Genomic DNA, 21,312 nt, shown 5'->3' with positions numbered 1-21,312 from the left:
GCATCAGGGAATGTCGTGCTGCTGCCTTGGTCTCTTCCTGTCTCGATTCCAGGAAATAAGTTAGTAGGGAAGCTCTAACGATGTGCGAGACCAATTGTTCGGCGCTGCTGACATATAGATGGATCCACTGAATTTATAAATTATTCTTTTATAAATATTCTTTTATTGAATAAAAGTCACTAGGCACAGTTGACTTTTATTTAATAAAAGAATATTTATAAATTCAGTGGATCCATTTATATGTCAGCAGCGTCGAACAATTGGTCTCATACATCGTTTTATCTTCTCTACTAACTGTATAGGAGTGGGAAGAAGGATTTATTTTGCTCGATTTAGTATTTTGCTATTACAGTTACACTTGGTAGTAACCCAGTTACTTTCTGGGACCCTGGAAAGTAAATCTGCTTTTCTGGGGCACTATTTAGGTGCATGGAGGGGGATTTGTCTAGGTAGATTTAGTATTCTGCATTCTATTAGAGTTCCACATGGTGGTAATCCAGCTTTACCAGGACTCCGAAAGGCAAATCTACCTAGCTATGGCACTATGTAGGAGTGGAAAGGGGACTTTGTCTTGGTAGATTTAGTATTCTGCAGTCTTTTACATCCCTACATGATTGTAGCAAATCTTTCCCATGACCCTGAAAGGAAAATATTCATTGGCATGGCACTTTATTTGGGAATAGAGAGGGGAGGATTTATCTTGGTAGGATCAGTATTCTGCAGTCTGTTACAACTCCACATGGTTGTACCAGGCTTTTCCAGGCAAATCTGCCTAACTATGGCACGGTTGAGGAGAGAAGAGAAAGTTCTTTGTAGGTAGACTTATTTAGCAGTCCAATTACAGCTTTGCAACATTTTTTACCCGGCTTTCCTAGGACTCACTCAGAATTATAAATGTTTAGTTCTGCTACAGTATAGGGGATGTCACTGGGATTCTTACTGAGCTTTTCCAGGCTCTTTGCAAGCAAATGTATACACTCACCTTAAGAATTATTAGGAACACCTGTTATATTTCTCATTAATGCGATTATCTAGTCAACCAATCACATGGCAGTTGCTTCAATGCATGTAGGGTTGTGGTCCTGGTCAAGACAATCTCCTGAACTCCAAACTGAATGTCAGAATGGGAAAGAAAGGTGGGCTACAACAGCAGAAGACCCCACCGGGTACCACTCATCTCCACTACAAATAGAAAAAAGAGGCTACAATTTGCACGAGCTCACCAAAATTGGACTGTTGAAGACTGGAAAAATGTTGCCTGGTCTGATGAATCTCGATTTCTGTTGAGACATTCAAATGGTAGAGTGTCTGTGAAGGTTCTCATTTATCCAGGTCATGGTATATATCTGTAAAGAATAAATCAAGGCAACTGGACGTACTGTAGATTTCTTGAAAACGTTTCACTCGTTCTTCCAACGAGCTCTCTCAATTCTGAGTAATTGTACAAAGATTCTGGGAATAAATATGTAACTGAATCCACATCTGGTAATTATACCCAGCATTGGGTCAAAGGTGTTGATTCCATTATCCTAATTGGAGTCAGTAGGTGGTAAAGACTTCCCAGAAAAAGGGGTCAAGACAGCACTGTATGTGGCAGACAATAGATGTCTAACCCCCCCACCTCTATTCAAGCTTGGCTTCTCCATTTTTACGCAGATGGCCGCCTTCACACCTCGTTTGTACCAATCGGCCTCCTTATCCAAAACACGTACTTGACTGTCTTCAAAGGTGTGACCTGTTCCTTTTAGATAGAAGTACACGGCTGAATCTTGACCAGAGGTGTTGGCTCTTCTATGCTGAGCCATACGCTGATGTAGTTGTTGTTTTGTTTTGCCGATATACAGTTCTGAGCATTCCTCATTGCACTGGACTGCGTACACAATGTTGTCAATCTTGTGTTTAGGCGTTGGGTCTTTGGGGTGAACCAGTTGTTGCCTCAGTGTGTTGCTGGGTTTAAAGCAAACAGGAATATGATGTTTATTAAAAATCCTTTTGAGTTTCTCAGACACCCCAGCTACATATGGGATAACCATATTCTTGCGTCTGTCATGCTTCTCGCCCTTACTGGTAGTCTTGGTGGTCTTTCTTCTCCTTCCTTCTGTTTTGACAAAAGCCCAAACTGGATACCCACAAGTTTTAAGTGCCCCTCTGAGGTGTTTGAGTTCCTTCGCCTTGGCCTCTGTGCTGGTGGGGATTTTCTCTGCCTGGTGGTGTAGAGTCTGGATGACTCCCAGTTTCTGGTCTAGAGGATGGTGGGAATCAAATAGCAGGTACAGGTCATACCTTTGAAGACAGTCAAGTACGTGTTTTGGATAAGGAGGCCGATTGGTACAAACGAGGTGTGAAGGCGGCCATCTGCGTAAAAATGGAGAAGCCAAGCTTGAATAGAGGTGGGGGGGTTAGACATCTATTGTCTGCCACATACAGTGCTGTCTTGACCCCTTTTTCTGGGAAGTCTTTACCACCTACTGACTCCAATTAGGATAATGGAATCAACACCTTTGACCCAATGCTGGGTATAATTACCAGATGTGGATTCAGTTACATATTTATTCCCAGAATCTTTGTACAATTACTCAGAATTGAGAGAGCTCGTTGGAAGAACGAGTGAAACGTTTTCAAGAAATCTACAGTACGTCCAGTTGCCTTGATTTATTCTTTACAGATATATTCAAATGGTAGAGTCCGAATTTGGTGTAAACGGAATAAGAACATGTATCCACCATGCCTTGTTACCACTGTGCAGGCTGGTGGTGGTGGTGGTGGTGTAATGGTGTGGGGGATGTTTTCTGGGCACACTTTAGGCCCCTTAGTGCCAATTGGCCATCGTTTAAATGCCACAGGCTACCTGGGCATTGTTTCTGACCATGTCCATCCCTTCATGACCACCGTGTACCCATCCTCTGATGGCTACTTCCAGCAGGATCATGCACCATGTCACAAAGCTTGAATCATTTCAAATTGGTATCTTGAACATGACAATGAGTTCACTGTACTAAAATGGCCCCCACAGTCACCATATCTCAACCCAATAGAGCATCTTTGGGATGTGGTGCAACGGGAGCTTCGTGCCCTGGATGTGCATCCCTCAAATCTCCATCAACTGCAAGATGCTATCCTATCAATATGGGCCATCATTTGTAAAGAATGCTATCAGCACCTTGTTGAATCAATGCCACGTAGAATTAAGGCAAAAGGGGGTCCAACACCGTATTAGTATGGTGTTCCTAATAATTCTTTAGGTGAGTGTATACAGTCGTGGCCAAAAGTTTTGAGAATTACATAAATATAGGAAATTGAAAAAGTTGCTGCTTAAGTTTTTATAATAGCAATTTGCATATACTCCAGAATGTTATGAAGAGTGATCAGATGAATTGCATAGTCCTTCTTTGCCATGAAAATTAACTTAATCCCCAAAAAACCTTTCCACTGCATTTCATTGCTGTCATTAAAGGACCTGTTGAGATCATTTCAGTAATAGGCTGGAGATCATTATGTCAGGCTGATTGGGTTAAAATGGCAGACTTGACCTGTTAAAAGGAGGGTGATGCTTAAAATCATTGTTCGTCCATTGTTAACCATGGTGACCTGCAAAGAAACTCATGCAGCCATCATTGCGTTGCATAAAAATGGCTTCACAGGCAAGGATATTGTGGCTACTAAGATTGCACCTCAATCAACAATTTATAGGATCATCAAGAACTTCAAGGGAAGAGGTTCAATTATTGTTAAGAAGGCTTCAGGGCATCCAAGAAAGTCCAGCATCGTCTCCTAAAGAGGATTCAGCTGCGGGATCGGAGTGCCACCAGTGCAGAGCTTGCTCAGGAATGGCAGCAGGCAGGTGTGAGCGCATCTGCACGCACAGTGAGGCAAAGACTTTTGGAAGATGGCCTGGTGTCAAGAAGGGCAGCAAAGAAGCCACTTTTCTCCCAAAAAAATAAACATTAGGGACAGATTGATCTTCTGCAGAAAATATGGTGAATGGACTGCTGAGGACTGGGGCAAAGTCATATTCTCCGATGAAATCTCTTTCCGATTGTTTGGGGCATCAGGAAAAAGGCTTGTCCGGAGAAGAAAAGGTGAGCGCTACCATCAGTCCTGTGTCATGCCAACAGTAAAGCATCCTGAGACCATTCATGTGTGGGGTTGCTTCTCATCCAAGGGAGTGGGCTCGCTCACAATTTTGCCCAAAAACACAGCCATGAATAAAGAATGGTACCAAAACACCCTCCAACAGCAACTTCTTCCAACAATCCAGCAACAGTTTGGTGAAGAACAATGCATTTTCCAGCACGATGGAGCACCGTGCCATAAGGCAAAAGTGATAACTAAGTGGCTCGCGGACCTAAACGTTGACATTTTGGGTCCATGGCGTGGAAACTCCCCAGATCTTAATCCCATTGAGAACTTGTGTTCAATCCTCAAGAGGCGGGTGGACAAACAAAAACCCACTAATTCTGACAAACTCCAAGAAGTGATTATGAAAGAATGGGTTGCTATCAGTCAGGAATTGGCCCAGAAGTTGATTGAGAGCATGCCCAGTCGAATTGCAGAGGTCCTGAAAAAGAAGGGCCAACACTGCAAATACTGACTCCTTGCATAAATGTCATGTAATTGTCGATAAAAGCCTTTGAAACGTATGAAGTGCGTGTAATTATATTTCACTACATCACAGAAACAACTGAAACAAAGATCTAAAAGCAGTTTAGCAGCAAACTTTGTGAAAACTGATATTTGTGTCATTCTCAAAACTTTTGGCCACGCCTGTACGAGTGGAGCGAGCTTCAGATCCGAAGTCTCTTCACTCAGAACTTTGGATTAATGCTGTATGGAGATCCGCCTCAATACAACATTTAAAGGGGTTGTCCGTGTTTACAGCTGAACCTGAACATACCTCCATTTTCACCCAGGCAGCCCCCCAACTTGAGCCTCGGAGCTAAATCGCGCAGGGCAAAGGCATTTTCAGGAGTTCCGGTGACAAACCGGGCTCTTTATGGGGCTGCCAGGGCGGGCTGGCATTTAAGGGCGGGCTTTAGCGCTGCCCTAGCCAGTAAAATGGCTAAAGCGTGCCCATCAGAGCCGGTGACGTCACTGAACACTGCAGGGGCAGTGTTTTATTGTAAAAAAAAAAAAAAAAGGGGGGCCCTTGCCCTGGGCGATCTATCGCAGGGCAAGGGAACACATCGGAGCATGAGGTGCTCCGATGCTAACATCAGGTGGGCTGCCTGAGTGAAAATGTACGGCCTATGATCTAGGATCCAAAACTCTCTTTGCTCTCGCTATATACTACAACTGGTACTGTTGGCGCAATGGCTGGACTTGTTACCAAATCTATTTTGTACTCTTTGTAACTTGGAGGTTTCTTCCAACAAAATGCCACCCTTATTGTGTGGACCAAAATTATGCAGCTTAAATCCAGCACCCTCTTCCTAAACTTCCTATTTCACACACACATATCTCAAAGGGGCAGAAGACCTGGCTGCAGACTGAGAATACTTTTCTATTTTATTTTTCATGTTCTGCATGGTCTGATGAAACAAGAACATGATAAATTTGTTACATTTTGTTGTTTTTTTTTATTTATTTTTTTATTCTGTCTTTACGGTCCCCTCTAAGGGCTCTTTCACATCTGCGTTCTTTTCTTCCGGCATAGAGTTCCGCCGTCGGGGCTCTATGCCGGAAGAATCCTGATCAGTTTTATCCTAATGCATTCTGAATGGAGTGAAATCCGTTCCAGATGCATCAGGATGTCTTCAGTTCCGGACCGGAACGTTTTTTGGCCGGAGAAAATACCGCATCATGCTGCGCTTTTTGCTCCGGCCAAAAATCCTGAAGACTTGCCGCAAGGCCGGATCCGGAATTAATGCCCATTGAAAGGCATTGATCCGGATCCGGCCTTAAGCTTAGAGTGGTTACCATGGCTGCCGGGACGCTAAAGTCCTGGCAGCCATGGTAAAGTTTAGTGGGGAGCAGCATACCTACCGTCCGTGCGGCTCCCAGGGTGCTCTAGAGTGACGTCAGGGCGCCCCAGGCGCATGGATGACGTGATCGCATGGCACGTCATCCATGCGCATGGGGCGCTCTGACGTCATCCTGGAGCGCCCCGGGAGCCGCACGGACTGTAAGTATGCCACTCCCCCGCTCCTACTATGGCAACCAGGACTTTAATAGCGTCCTGGCTGCCATAGTAACACTGAAAGCATTTTGAAGACTGATCCGTCTTCAAATGCTTTCAGTACACTTGCGTTTTTTCCGGATCCGGCGTGTAATTCCGGCAAGTGGAGTACACACCAGATCCGGACAACGCAAGTGTGAAAGAGGCCTAAGTGAACCCGATGTTAAATGCTGATATAAAATGAGACAGATCTTTGCTTTCCAAGTCTGCAAAAAAAAAAGTTTTAATATCATTGCTTCCTTGCCTCTCCCTTGCCACATAAAACTATTAATACTGGGAATCTTTGGGCAATACTATCCATTGGTCACTGGTTGGAAGTATCGGCTGTAACAGCTTTGTTCTTCCTTTTACAAAACCTTTTCACAGCTCAGAAACCTATTTTTACTATCTCATTTGAAATCCATATTCTTTGAGTCAGGATCAGCAGTCACACAAGGTGAATCAACAGCACAGAAGACTCAACATTTTCTTGCAATGACTGGCGTGGATCCAATTAGGCTTTTCTTTGAACTTCACTGATGTGCTTGTGGTCAGCAACACTTGGAACGGACCATCTTAACAGGGTTTGAGGACTTTTCTAAAGTGTCTTTTTACCACCACCCAATCTCCAGACACAAGTGGGTGGGTTTATGGTACTTTATCAAGATCTGGAAGTGAAGCAAAAACTCGAGTGTGTATTTTAGTCAAATGCTTGTGCAAACTAATGACCTTATCTGTCAGACAACCGTGTTGCATCTGGAGCTTCTGTGGGAAATACAATCCTATCCTAGGGGCTGACCCAGAAAAGACCTTATAGGGACTAAGGCCTGCCTTACGGTTAGGGGTATACCTAACTGAAAAGAGGGATACCAGCAGGCACTCTGTTCATGGCTGTTTGAATCTTTAACTTTAGTGTCCCGTTTAGTTCCTTTTTTTCCTACCCTACTGCTGCTTTGTTGATGGTACGAAGCATGTAAGACTTGTTCTACACCCAAAACCTTCATCATCTGCATCACCTCACTTGTGAAGTGAACATCTGTCAGGTACCCCATACCTGCATACAACTTCGTCCATAATCTACTTTGCTGTGGTCTTAGCTACCGGGTATGCTTCTGGCCATCTGAAAACATGTACTCTCACACCAATACATACTCGTACATGCCCACCTTGGGTAATTGAATGTAGGCTGCAAGCATTGAAACAGATATAAAGGACAAGACATGTGTTTCTAGGGTACCTTTACCACCTTTCTGATGTTGTTCTGGGCACAAATCATACAATCTTGAGTATATCTGGGTGCTACAGTGCTGAACCCTGGGGCGTACCATGTACTAAATCACCCAAAGCAGTTTTTTTTGACTGGTGTATCACCCCATGGGTTGCCTGTGCTATTGTGGATTAGAGGGACCTGGGAAGGCAGAGTTTCCCTTGGAACTGTTTTAGACCTTCCTCATTTGCAGTTCCCTCTTTTTACATCCACTAGTCGCCTCCCTCCTTCCCCGCCTGGTTCTGTAAGATCTTAAGAACTTCCAGGGAGGCAAGAGGAGGCATTTCATGGACCTGAGCTGTGTCCACTAAGGCTTCATTCACATGTCCGTGGAACACGGTCCGTGAGATACAGGACTGGCATCCTGCTTAGTGCAGGAGCGCACAGCGTCATTGGTTGCTATTAGGGCTGCAGCTAACAATTATTTGAATAATCAATTTAGTTGTCGATAATTTCAGCGATTTTAATCGGGAAAAACACCAAAATGACCAAAAATTGGGTTTATATGATTTAAACCTGAAAAATTATGTTTAAAGGCCATATTAAAAAAAATTGCGGATGGCACTGTTATGGGAGATCTGTGGCTGACACTGTTATGGGAGATCTGTGGCTGACACTGTTATGGGAGATCTGTGGCTGACACTGTTATGGGAGATCTGTGGCTGACACTGTTATGGGAGATCTGTGGCTGACACTGTTATGGGAGATCTGTGGCTGACACTGTTATGGGAGATCTGTGGCTGACACTGTTATGGGAGATCTGTGGCTGACACTGTTATGGGAGATCTGTGGCTGACACTGTTATGGGAGATCTGTGGCTGACACTGTTATGGGAGATCTGTGGCTGACACTGTTATGGGAGATCTGTGGCTGACACTTATGGGGAGGGGGGATCTGTGGATGGCACTATATAGCATCTTATGCTATATGTGTCATCCACAGATCCCCCTCCCCATAACTGTGCCATCCACAGATCCCCCTCCCCATAACTGTGCCATCTACAGAACCCCCTCCCCATAACAGCCCGGGCCCCGCCGCTCACAGCAGTAGACTATTCCTTAACTGGCAGTAACTTTTATTTCAACTTTAAATTAGCGCATCTTTATTACCTTTCAATTAAGCTCCGGTAACAGGCAGAGCGAAGAGTGAGTAAGTGATGTTACGCCGCCGCCCGCTCTGCCTATTACCGGAGCTTCATTGTAAGGTAATAAAGATGCGCTGATTTAAAGTTGAGTAGCAACCATTGACGCCATGCGCTCCTGCACTAAGCAGTATCTCACAGACAGTGTTCCACGGACATGTGAATGAAGCCTATTTGAAGCAATATGGCAGCCATTGTTGCCGCCTGATCTGCCTTGCCTCCTCGGAGTCTGTTTTAGGGTCCATTCACACGTCCGCAAATGGATCTGCATCCATTCCGCAATATCGGGAACAGGTGTGGACCCATTCATTCTCTACAGGGCCGAAAGAGATGCGGAGAGCACACTATGTGCTTTCTGCATCCGCATTTACTTCCGAACTTCAGGGTTTCAGCCCCGAACTTCCGGGCTGCGGCTCCGCAAAAAATAGAACATGTCCTATTCTTGTCCGCAATTGCGTACAAGAATAGGCAGTTCTATGGCGGGTGCAGGCCGGGTGTATTGCGGATCCACAATTTGCGGATCTGCAATACACCATGGGACGTGTGAATGGACCCTTACAGTAATCTTTGTTTTTATCACCGCCACTCAAGTTGGCGACATGAGGGCTTCCATCAAAGATCTCACTGCTTCCCCATTTTGATGGGTTTGCCTGAAACGGTCAGGAAGTATCTGGCTTTCAAATGGGCCCATAGTCATGGGCTATACCTGGAATCAGCGTAAATGTTGGCTGCTTTTTTGCTCTGCATATCTGCAAGCCATCTCCAGAGCCCTTAGGGAGTGAGGGCAGCAGTAGTTGTATTTCTTCAAATCGGTGTCATGCGCAGATTCCCCCCCCCCCCCATCAGTGTCATTAACAGATCCCCCCCCATCAGTGTCATGCACAGATCCCCCCCCATCAGTGTCATGCACAGATCCCCCCCATCAGTGTCATGCACAGATCCCCCCCCCATCAGTGTAATGCACAGACCCCCCCCCCCCCCAACCAATGACGCCGTGCGCTCCTGCTCTCAGCAGGAATCCAGGCCGCGGTTCCACGGACCGCTCACGGACGTGAAAAACGGCCGTGTGCATTCGGCCTAATGCACAGATCCCCCCCCATCAGTGTAATGCACAGATCCCCCCCCCATCAGTGTAATGCACAGATCCCCCCCCCCATCAGTGTAATGCACAGATCCCCCCCCCATCAGTGTAATGCACAGATCCCCCCCCCCATCAGTGTAATGCACAGATCCCCCCCCCATCAGTGTAATGCACAGATCCCCCCCCCCCTTCAGTGTAATGCACAGATCCCCCCCCCCATCAGTGTAATGCACAGATCCCCCCCCCCCATCAGTGTAATGCACAGATCCCCACCCCCATCAGTGTAATGCACAGATCCCCCCCCCCTCCCCCCATCAGTGTAAGGGAAAATAATACAGTGAATAGACTGTCACCTAGAAACCATGCGTGAAAATCGCACCGCATCCGCACTTGCTTGCGGATGCTTGCAATTTTCATGCAACCCCATTCGTTTCTGTGGGGCCTGCGTTACGTGAAAAACGCAGAATATAGAACATGCTTCAATTTTCACGCAACGCATAAGTGATGCGTGAAAATCACCACTCATGTGAACAGCCCCATAGAAATGAATGGGTCCGGATTCAGTGCAGGTGCAATGCGTTCAACTCGCGCATCGCACCTGCGCGGAATACTCGCCCGTGTGAAAGGGGCCTAAGGGGAGATATCGTAAGATGCCCCAGTCCAGGTCCAGCAGAAATCTATTGTATTCCCCCCCCCCCCCCCCCCGGAGCTCCCCGGGGCTATTCCCTCTGCCACCTCCTAAGGGGTGATCTCTAGAGATGCCCCAGTCCAGGTCTCGCAGAAATTTACTATAGCCCCTGTCTTAAGCTCCCTATCCCTGCCAGGGGAATTCTATTGCACTTCTTAATTGTTAACCGTGAAGGTGCCTGATAAGAAACACAGACAGAAAAGAAGTGCCCATTCAGTCTATGGTTCTAGGGCCTCAGGATTTCAACATCAGCTGAAGCTGCTACTGATGGGGTAATGTAACATCAGCCAGCAGAACAGGTCACCACAGCACGGCGGGGTACAAGAGGCAGGTAAGATAATCAATTTTCTTACCTTGTCTCTGGGGCTGCAGTCCCCGTCCTCAAGTGACAGACCTTCGGCTACTGATGCTACCTTCTTCCGAGGCCCCACGTTGGTCGCCAAACTGTTGAAGATGCCCTCAATCGGGGCTAATTACGTTTTCTCTACTGCTTCAAATTGTTCTGGTCCTATGATTTTTACATGCATGGAAGAACCCACACTGACACCAGGCAAGGGTCAAAGCAGTTTCTGATTTATTACAGTAAGTTAAGCAGTATATATGTACATCAGAGGGGGCATCCCCCTGAGGCTCATGGCATTGTTACATTGGCTAGAATACTAAAACAAGAAAAGAGATAACTCTTGGCATCTGCGCATTGTGCATTGTTTTACTAACTCTGGTATGAAAACTATGTAAATATCTAAGTGCAAGCGCCATATTGTAATGGCTTCACTCTAACAGCAGTACAGCATACGTCATATATGATGCATCAGGGAGCAGGGTCCTCTTGGAACTTAAGTGAATAAGGCGTTAGCTGAGATCTGGAGGATATGGGCCATCTTACTTAATCAAGAATGATATCCACCTCTCTATTACTTCTTGTTAACTCTGTGTGCATTTAGGCTTCTAATAATAGGAAGAGCAAACTCTGCTATATGTATCGCCTAATTGAAAGCCGCTTGTGGGATAATTAGGAGTGCATTCAGACTTAGAGGTTGTCACACCTCCAACTGTGTATTGCAAAGACAAAATAAACGACCATAGAATAGGGTAAAAACATTGTGCACAATATGATGAATAGATACACAAGTGTACATGGCCACCAATAAACTAAAAAAACGATATAACAGCACTTGGTAATTGTTTTGATCAAAATATATTTGCCAAGAACCTCAGTTATTTTTCATTACAAAATGGGGTATTCGTTTTTATACATATAACCTTTGCATTTAGTGCTATAAGAGTAATGTTATATAGTCATATACTATACGGTGTATGGTTTTTATTTTTTACATCAATTGTGTCATAGCCCTTTTACCCCCTAATAGTGACCATAGCATCTAAGGGGTTTGACAGTTGGCTAATGATCAGAATGTACAGGTATAATACACCGCTGTACAGAACTATGATGTATGTAAGACCCCTATTGGGACAAAAAAGTTATAAAAAAAAGTTTCAAGTATAAAAAAAGAAAAACATTTATCATAAGTGTATACCTGCTGTAGTACAGTACATTAACCACAAGATCTCACACCAAAACTAGACGGCAAGCAATTCTAATCAAGAAATATGTGATCATTTAGAATTTTTCAAGTGCAATTAAAGCATCTTGTTTAAGTTTAATTATTAACATTTTAGATTGCGGCTGATGAGCCTCCTCCAGAAGGTTGCGGTGCATTTGCTTCTATCCACGGGAAACACACCTGCAAAGCAAGTCAGATTAAAAATCTTCTGAAGGATGCGCTGGATCGGTAAGGTTATTGCTTACTTCTTTGTAACGTGTGTGTACAGTCAACAATGAAATAACATTAAGATTCAAGTCACAACATATTCTTTCTTATCTTATTTGTAGGCCAAGGCCTTACTTATATAAAGGAGATCATATCTTCCCTACTCTTTCCAAGACTGCTCCAGTTGTTATTTTGTATGCAGAAATTGGTACCAAAGCATTTGCCAACTTTCATAAAATGCTGATTGAAAAAGCAGAAAGTGAGGAGCTCATTTATGTTCTACGACATTACATACAGGTCTGTTGGCATAGCAATATGGTTTTGTGGGGTATGTATTTTCTGCGTAGTGGATTTTTTTTAAATCTAGATTGTCCATCAGTATTTGTAAGCCAAAACCAGTAGTGGTTCCAGAACATGTCTTTCAATTGTATTTTTTATCTGTGGGTTGTATTCCTGGATTTGGCTTGCAAATACTGATTGACAATACTGAACTAAGGTCTACTTTACCCTTGTGTATGAAAATGCAGGTGAAACACAGGTGCACAATACAATTTAAATTTTTTGGGGGGGATTTGTTCCCTTTTTGTTCTGTATTTTGTTTTCCATTTGTCCATTTGTATTTGCAGAACAAATTTGCATGTGTGAACTGCACAGAAATGGGACATGCACTTTTTGTATATGCATGTACCTATACAGATCCATGTATACAAAAAAAACATGCACAACAGGAATAAAACCGTTAATATATTGGCAAAGGTTCTTCGGTTGAAAAAAAGGAATTCACACATCTGCAGGACACAATTGTGCGGATTTCTACATAGAACAACAAATAACCATGCCATGAGTCAAACAGTATAGTTAAGGTCCATGGTTGAAGGGTCAACTCTTTATCCTTGCTTACAAAGGTCATTTTTGGGGGGCAGCATGGGAGCTCAGTGGTTAGTGCTGAGGCCTTGCAACTCTGGGGTCCTAGGTTCGATTCTGATCAAGGACAACATCTGCATGTTTGCGTGGGTTTCCTCTAGCTACTTCGGTTTCTGCCCAGACTCCAAAGGCATACTTAGGGGTCGTGGACATGACCGTTGGATGTTTTTTGCTCCGCAAACTGTGGATCCGCAAAACATGGATTCCAGCCGTGTGCGTTCCACATTTTGCAGCCCCTAATAGAACAGTCCTATCCTTGTCTGTAATGCAGACAATAATAGGACATGTTTTATTTTTTTTGCTAAATGGCCTCGTGGAGCTATGGACATGGAATGCACACACAGTCCTTTCTGTTTTTTTGAAGCCCCCATAGAAGTGAATGGTTCAGCTGTAAACAAAACGGAACGGACACAGAATGTGCCTGAGCCCTTAGATTGTGTGCCCCATTGAGAAATGTAAGTGATGACAATGTATGTAAAGTGCTGCTGTATACAGTATGTCAGCACTATAGAGTAACATCCAGTTCAGCCTGTTATTCTGCAAGTTGATCCAGAGGAAGGCAAAAAACTGTGAGGTAGAACCCAATTTTCCTTATTTTAGGGGGAAAAAATAATCCCTTCCTGACTCAATCAGACAGTTAGAATAACTCCCTGGATCAACGACCCATTTCTAGTGGCTATAGCTTGTAATATTATTACACAGGCCTTTCTTGAATTCTTTTAAGGAACTCCGCATCACCACCTCCTCAGGCAGAGAGTTCCATAGTCTCACTGCTCTTACCATAAAGAATCCTCTTCTATGTTTGTGTACAAAACTTCTTTCCTCTAGACACAGAGGATGTCCCCTCGTCACAGTCACAGTAGAAAAATTGATGATGGCAGTGATCTCTGTACTGACCCCTGATATATTTATACATGGTTATTAGATCTCCTCTCAGTCATCTTTTTTCTAAAGTGAATAACCCTAATTTTGATAATCTTTCAGGGTACTGTAGTTGCCCCATTCCAGTTATTACTTTAGTTGCCCTGCTCTTAAACCTCTCTAGCTCTATGTCTGCCTTGTTCACAGGAGCCCAGAACTGTGCACAGTACTCCATGTGTGGTCTGACTAGTGGTTTGTAAAGTGGCAACACTATGATCTCAGCACGGGCATCTATGCCCCTTTTGATGCAACCTATTAACTTATTACCCTCAGCAGCAGCTGCCTGACACTGGATTCTACAGTTTAGTTTGCGATCCACTAAAATTCCTACGTATGGGCAGGAACAGCGGACACGCGGTGTCATGACACATGTTAACATATACATACACCATATATATGCAACACACATAAACCTAAATGCACCATATTCATGGTACATATGCATACAGTTGAAACCAGAAGTTTACATACACTATATAAAAAGACCTATGCATATTTTTCTGAATAGCTGACATGAACTCAGAATAAACCTTTCCTGTTTTTGGTCAATTAGGATTACCATAATTATTATTATTTGCCAAATGCCAGACTAATGAGAGAGAGAATGTTTTAAGGCATTTTATTACTTTCTGTAAAGTTAAGTTTACATACATTTCATTAATATTTGGTACCATTGCACTTAAACTGTATGACTTGGGTTAAACGTTTTGGATATCCTTCCACATGCTTCTCACAATAGTTGGTCTGAATTTGGGCTTATTCTTCCTGACAAAACTGGTGTAACTGAACCATGTTTGTTGGTCGCCTTGCTCGCACCTGTCTTTTCAGCTTTGCCCATAAATTTTCAATAGGATTGAGATCAGGGCTTTGTGATGGCCACTTCACAACATTGAATTTGTTATCCTTAAGCCACTTTTTAACCAGTTTGGCAGTATGCTTCGGGTCATTGTCCATTTGGAAGACCCATTTTCGCCCAAGCTTTAAGTTCCTGGCTGATGTCTTGAGATGTTGCTTCAGTGTTTCCACATAATCTTCTTTCCTCATGATGCCATCTATTTTGTGAAGTGCACCAGTCCCTCCTGCAGCAAAAAAAAAAAAAAAAAACACAACATGATGCTGCCACCCCTGTGGCTTAGGCTTCCAAGCTTCTACCTTTTTCCTCCAAACGTAACGATGGTCGATATTGACAAAAAGTTCAATTTTAGTTTCGTCAGACCACAGGACATGTCTCCAAATATGTAGGTATTTGTTACTATGTGCATTTGCAAACATTAATCTGGCTTTTTAATGTTTTTTTTTTTTTGTAATGGCTTCTTTCTGGCAGATTGGCCTTTCAGCCCATGTTGATAGCTTCCGCCATCATCTTCACAAGGTCTTTTGCTTTTGTTCTTGGGTTGATATGCTCACGTATGACCAAAGCACGTTTATCTCTGGGACACAGAACCCATCTCCTTCCTGAGCGGTATGATAGCTAGACATTGTTTCTGCTTGCGTATAATTGTTTGTACAGATGAACGAGGCACCTTCAGGTATCTTGAAAGTGCACCCAAGGTTGAGCCAGACTTGTGCAAGTCTACAATTCTCTTCCTGATATTTTGGCTGATTTCTTTAGACTTTCCCATGATGCTACACAAAGAAACAGTGTGATTCAGGTGTGAATTTAAATACAACCACAGGTGTGTCTCTAATTTAACTCAGATGTTGCCAACAAACCTAACAGAAGCTTCCAAACACATGACATCATCATATGGGCAGTCCAGAATTGTTTAAAGGCATAGTAATCTTAGTGTATGTAAACGTTTGACATTGCAGAAAGTAATAAAATGCCTTAAAACATTCTCTCTCTCTCTCTCGTTATTCTGACATTTGGCAAATAATAATAATTATGGTAATCCTAATTGACCAAAAATAGGAAAGGTTTATTCTGATTTCATGTCAGATATTGAAAAAAACACGCATACAGTCATGTGAAAAAATTAGGACACCCTTTGAAAGCATGTGGTTTTTTGTAACATTTTTAATAAAAGGTTATTTCATCTCCGTTTCAACAATACAGAGAGATTAAAGTAATCCAACTAAACAAAGAAAACTGAAGAAAAGTCTTTTCAAGATCTTCTGTAAATGTCATTCTACAAAAATGCCTATTCTAACTGAGGAAAAAGATAGGACACCCTTGCCCCTGATAGCGAGTGTTACCTCCTTTGGCTGAAATAACTGCAGTGGGACGGTTCTTGTAGCCATCTACCAGTCTTCGACATCGGTCTGAGGAAATTTTACCCCACTCCTCAATGCAGAACTTTTTCAGCTGTGAGATGTTTGAGGGGTTTCTTGCACGTACAGCCCTTTTCAAGTCACCCCACAGCATCTCAATGGGATTCAAATCTGGACTTTGACTTGGCCATTCCAGGACTCTCCATTTCTTCTTTTTCAGCCAATCTTTGGTTGATTTACTAGTATGTTTTGGGTCATTGTCATGTTGCATGGTCCAGTTCCGCTTCAGCTTTAATTTTCTAACTGATGGTCTCACATGTTCTTCAAGCACCTTCTGATACACAGTAGAATTCATCGTGGATTCTATGATGGTGAGCTGACCAGGTCCTGCTGCAGCAAAGCAGCCCCAAACCATGACACTTCCACCTCCATGCTTCACAGTTGGTATGAGGTTCTTTTCTTGGAATGCTGTGTTTGGTTTACGCCAAACATGTCCTCTGCTGTTGTGTCCAAATAATTCAATTTTGGACTCATCTGTCCAAAGAACATTATTCCAGAAGTCCTGGTCTTTGTCAACTTTATCTCTGGCAAATGTCAGTCTGGCCTCGATGTTTCTCTTGGAAAGCAAAGGTTTCCTCCTTGCACACCTCCCATGCAAGTTAAACTTGTACAGTCTCTTTCTGATTGTAGAGGCATGTACTTCTACATCAACAGTAGCCAGAGCCTGCTGTAGTTCTCGAGATGACACTTTAGGGTTTTTGGAGACCTCTTTTAGCATCTTGCGGTCTGCTCTTGGGGTGAACTTGCTGGGGCGACCAGTCCTGGGCATGTTGGCAGTTGTTTTGAAAGCCCTCCACTTGTAGACTATCTTCCGGACAGTGGAATGGCTGATTTCAAAATCTTTTGAGATCTTTTTAAATCCCTTCCCAGACTCATAGGCTGCTACAATCTTTTTTCTGAAGTCCTCTGACAGCTCTTTTGCTCTCACCATGGTGCTCACTCTCACTTCAACAGTCAGGAGCACACCAAACTAAATGTCTGAGGTTTAAATAGGGCAAGCCTCATTCAACATGCAGAGTAACGATCTACTAATTATGTGCACCTGGTGTGATATACCTGTGTGAGATCTGAGCCAATTTAAGAGGGAATACATGTGAGGGTGTCCTATCTTTTTCCTCAGTTAGAATAGGCATTTTTGTAGAATGACATTTACAGAAGATCTTGAAAAGACTTTTCTTCAGTTTTCTTTGTTTAGTTGGATTACTTTAATCTCTCTGTATTGTTGAAACGGAGATGAAATAACCTTTTATTAAAAATGTTACAAAAAACCACATGCTTTCAAAGGGTGTCCTAATTTTTTCACATGACTGTATGTGTCTTTTTATATAGTATATGTAAACTTCTGTTTTCAACTGTAAATGCACCATATATACACTACACCCACACATACCACCCAACTAAGGAGCTAAACTATCAGCGGCATGCAAAACAATGAAAGCTAACATCTCCAGCTGCCCTGCCATGGCCAGAGCACTGGATCGGTACTCAGCTGTTAACACGGTTCTCCGATCCAGTTGTAATTTTAACAACCGGATCTGGAGAACTGGCTGAATCCCATGCCATGCCTGTGTACGCGTAACTTGCATTATTTCTTCCCATGTGCATAACATTACATTTTTCAGTGTTAATCCTCATCTGCCACTTATCTGCCCAAGCCTCCAATCTATCCAGATCCATCTGTAGCATACATGTCCTCTTCAGTGTTAATTACTTTACAGTTTAGTGTCATCTGCAAAACTGTATATTTGACTTTGCAAGCCTTCTATAAGATCATTAATAAATAATATTGAAGAGAATAAGGCCCAATAATACTGAAACCTGTGGTACCCCACTAGTGATAGTGACCCAATCTGAGTGTGTACCGTTAATGTTTTCTATCACTGAGCCAGTTGCACACATTCTCCCCCAGTCCCAGAATTCAAATTTTATATACTAACCTTTTTATGTGGCGCAGTATCAAATACTTTGGAGAAGTCCAGATATACAACATCCATTGATTTGCCATGGTCAAGTCTAGAAACCGATTAAATTAGTTTGACATGACCGATCCCTCATGAAAGCATGCTGATAAAGGGTTTTTTGCTTATTTTCATTGAGGTACTCCAAGATAGCATCTCTTAGAAAACCCTCAAACAGTTTACCCGTGACAGATGCTAAACTTACTGACCTATAGTTTCAGGCTCTGTTTTTGACACCTTTTTGAATATTGTCACCACATTTGCTAAGTGGCAATCCTGTGGAATGCTCTGTCAGTATAAAGTCCTTAAAGTCTCATGTTTTCATAAAAAAAAAAATATAATAAATTTTAGCATATGTTACTGCTGCTGCCGCATTATGCACAAAGCAATCTTTAGTTTCTTCACATACATTTCTTTGAGCTTTTCCCTTAGTTATGGCTGTTTTGAATCCTACAATATGAGGATTTTCTTAAGATGGGTCTTCTGCCAGTTCTTTGAGGGCAAAACTGCCTTCCCTCACTTCACATACACACTTGCTTAAGCCAGCAGTTTCCTGACAGCCAAGCCGAATGCAGGTGTGCAGTCTTCTTCTGCTTACACTAAAAGGAAGACAGAAAAGCCCTAGCAACGATATTTTAAGGGACCAGTGAAAGGGGAGAAGGGGACATTAATGAAAGCTGTTATTATAAAGATCTTTTGGCAGTCATTGACAGACTAACTGAGGTATACCTACCTAGCTCTAATAAACTAGAAACAAACAAAAAAAATGACAGTTATACTTTAAATATTAGAAATAAGGGTCTGTCTATGACATTACTTAAATCTCTTAGGATATGGGGGTTTATGCCATCTGGTTCTGGCAAATATAAGGGAATAAAGTAAATAAATAAATAGGGCTACTTTCACACTAGCGTTTTTGCTGGATCCGGCAGGGTTCAGCAAAAACGCTTCCGTTACTGATAGTACAACCATCTGCATCCGTTATGAACGGATTCGGTTGGATTATCTGTAACATAGCCAAAATGGATGCGTCATGAACTCCGTAGAAAGTTAATGGGGGACGGATCAGTTTTCTATTGTCAGAGAAAACGGATCCGTCCCTATTGACGTTTTGCTCCCCATCCCTGGACGTAAAGCAAATTGCAGCATGCTGCGGTTTGCTCTCTGGTATGAGAACGGAACAGAATGCATTTTGGAGCATTCCGTTCTGTTCAGTTCAGTTTTGTCCCCATTGACAATGATTGTTTTTTTTCCCTATGACGGATCTCAATACCGGAAAAGAAACACTAGTGTGAAAGTAGCCTTATTTGCCTCTAAAAAATTGCCACCCTGATATACCCAATGATGCGTTTATCCTTGTTCACCCACAGATTATAGAATTGTGAACATATATAAAATGTTTTACTCAAAGTACTAAATCACTGCACCATGATACTTCTTAATTAGATCCAATAGCCATGTTTTCAGTACAGAAAACACAGTACAGCATAGGCTACCACTTCTACCAACTTGATCGCTACCTTCATCTTCATCTTTACCTTTATAAAGATCTCCACATCTTTAGGGTTCACGTACACAAATGTGTGCCGGCCGTTCCTTGCATTGGGGACCATTTTTAGTATACCTGAAATGAAGGGTTCTGGCTACCATATGCTATGCCACTCCACACCATGATCCTGTGGGAAGGACCAGTGGGACATTCCCTTGTGAAGGCCTCTTCATGGTGTTGCCCATCAGATCTCCAGCAGACCAATTTCCGGCTATAGAAGTATTGTTTCAGGGGAAAAACAACTATTCATCGCTGAATAGAATAAACCTCCATTGCTATCTTTCTGTTCACCACAATAGCCTTTGATAGTGGTGGGCTGAGGTCAATTGAACACCTGTAGCTAGACGTCTGTCTCATAGTCTAATGTCATGCAAATGACTTGTAATGGTTTGTAGACACTGACACTAATAGGCACTGTTTGTGTCCTAGACTTGGGATGTGATGTCCAATTTCACTTGCAGTACAGAAAGGATCACTACACATCATTTTTTCTAATCACATGATCCTTCCTTGCAGAGGTTCATCCTTGTTCTCCCAACCACATGGGTATGAAGTGTTGAACAGTGCTGACATCTCGGCCTAGGCATGTAGGGATCTGCTGGAGAGATAAGCCAAGGTCTCTCAGTTCAAGGATACTGTCCCTCTCAGTTTGTGACAAGTGTCATTAACAGCCATTTCGATGAACAAGAGGCATCCCACGTGACTTGAACTACTTTTTGAGGTGTCATGTGGCTATTAAAACTTGGTTTTCAATCTGGTTTTCATGCGCCCCCCCCCGTCCACGTCCACGTGGAACATATTGCAGCTAGGTGCTTGAAAATGTGATCATCTGCAGATCTTAATGACCCTTGCTACTTCCTCGATTTGTAACACCTTGCCTTAATTTTCATAGAATTGCATCTGGAATACAGTATGTGTAAAATCAATACCAGTCCCATCTTTTAAAAAGGGTAGTTCAATTTTATTTTACAGAAATAACTTTTAAATAGTGAAATGATATTTTAAAATCTTGTCCAATTTCTTCTCTGTCATCCCTTTAAAGTTATAATAGTTGTTTATTATATTACAGAAACTTATGTATGAGCTTTACATTACTTGTAGTAATCCACAGTAATCTGAGATTTATGAAACACGGGAGTGATTAAGATACAGTGTTTTGTGGAGGTTAGAAAAACTTTTTCAAATACCCTTTGGGGAGTTTCTTCGTGAACTGAGGGGTTCCCTATTCAGGACTCTCATCTATTAGCCAGAGGAGAGAATGACTAAAGAATCTCTTGCTTTTGAGGACCCAACACATCATTGTACTATAGTACATGGAGCCTATTGATGTGCTGTGATTTTTCTATAAACTGCATCCCTTCACAATGAGCTAACATAATCCCTCTTTATCTTTTAAACTTTATTCTATTCTAGAAACCAAGTATTAGGAAAATGAACCTGTCTGGCTATGGGGTTGAACTTGCTATCAAAGACACTGAGTACAAAGCAATGGATGATACCCAAGTTGAAGGTACTTTTGGATGTACGATATATGAAAAACCTATTAATACATTTTTGATTGTGACCTAGGGATTGGGTTAAGCTTT

The 21,312-nt window shown here is 42.7% G+C and overlaps 1 protein-coding gene across 3 annotated transcripts in view; it reads left to right on the top strand.

The window, feature by feature from the left end:
• Positions 1-21,312, top strand: part of UGGT2 (UDP-glucose glycoprotein glucosyltransferase 2) — a 421,287-nt gene that overhangs the window by 34,690 nt on the left and 365,285 nt on the right. For all 3 annotated transcript variants that reach the window (XM_044284938.1, XM_044284937.1, XM_044284939.1), the window contains exons 4-6: positions 12,012-12,124; positions 12,226-12,400; positions 21,140-21,236. In XM_044284938.1, the coding sequence (XP_044140873.1) occupies positions 12,012-12,124; positions 12,226-12,400; positions 21,140-21,236 (385 nt within the window). The remainder of the gene's footprint in view (positions 1-12,011; positions 12,125-12,225; positions 12,401-21,139; positions 21,237-21,312) is intronic.

The sequence above is a fragment of the Bufo gargarizans genome, chromosome 3 (assembly GCF_014858855.1).
Source record: "Bufo gargarizans isolate SCDJY-AF-19 chromosome 3, ASM1485885v1, whole genome shotgun sequence".
NCBI lineage: Eukaryota > Metazoa > Chordata > Amphibia > Anura > Bufonidae > Bufo > Bufo gargarizans.
This window is presented reverse-complemented; position numbering and strand designations above follow the sequence as displayed.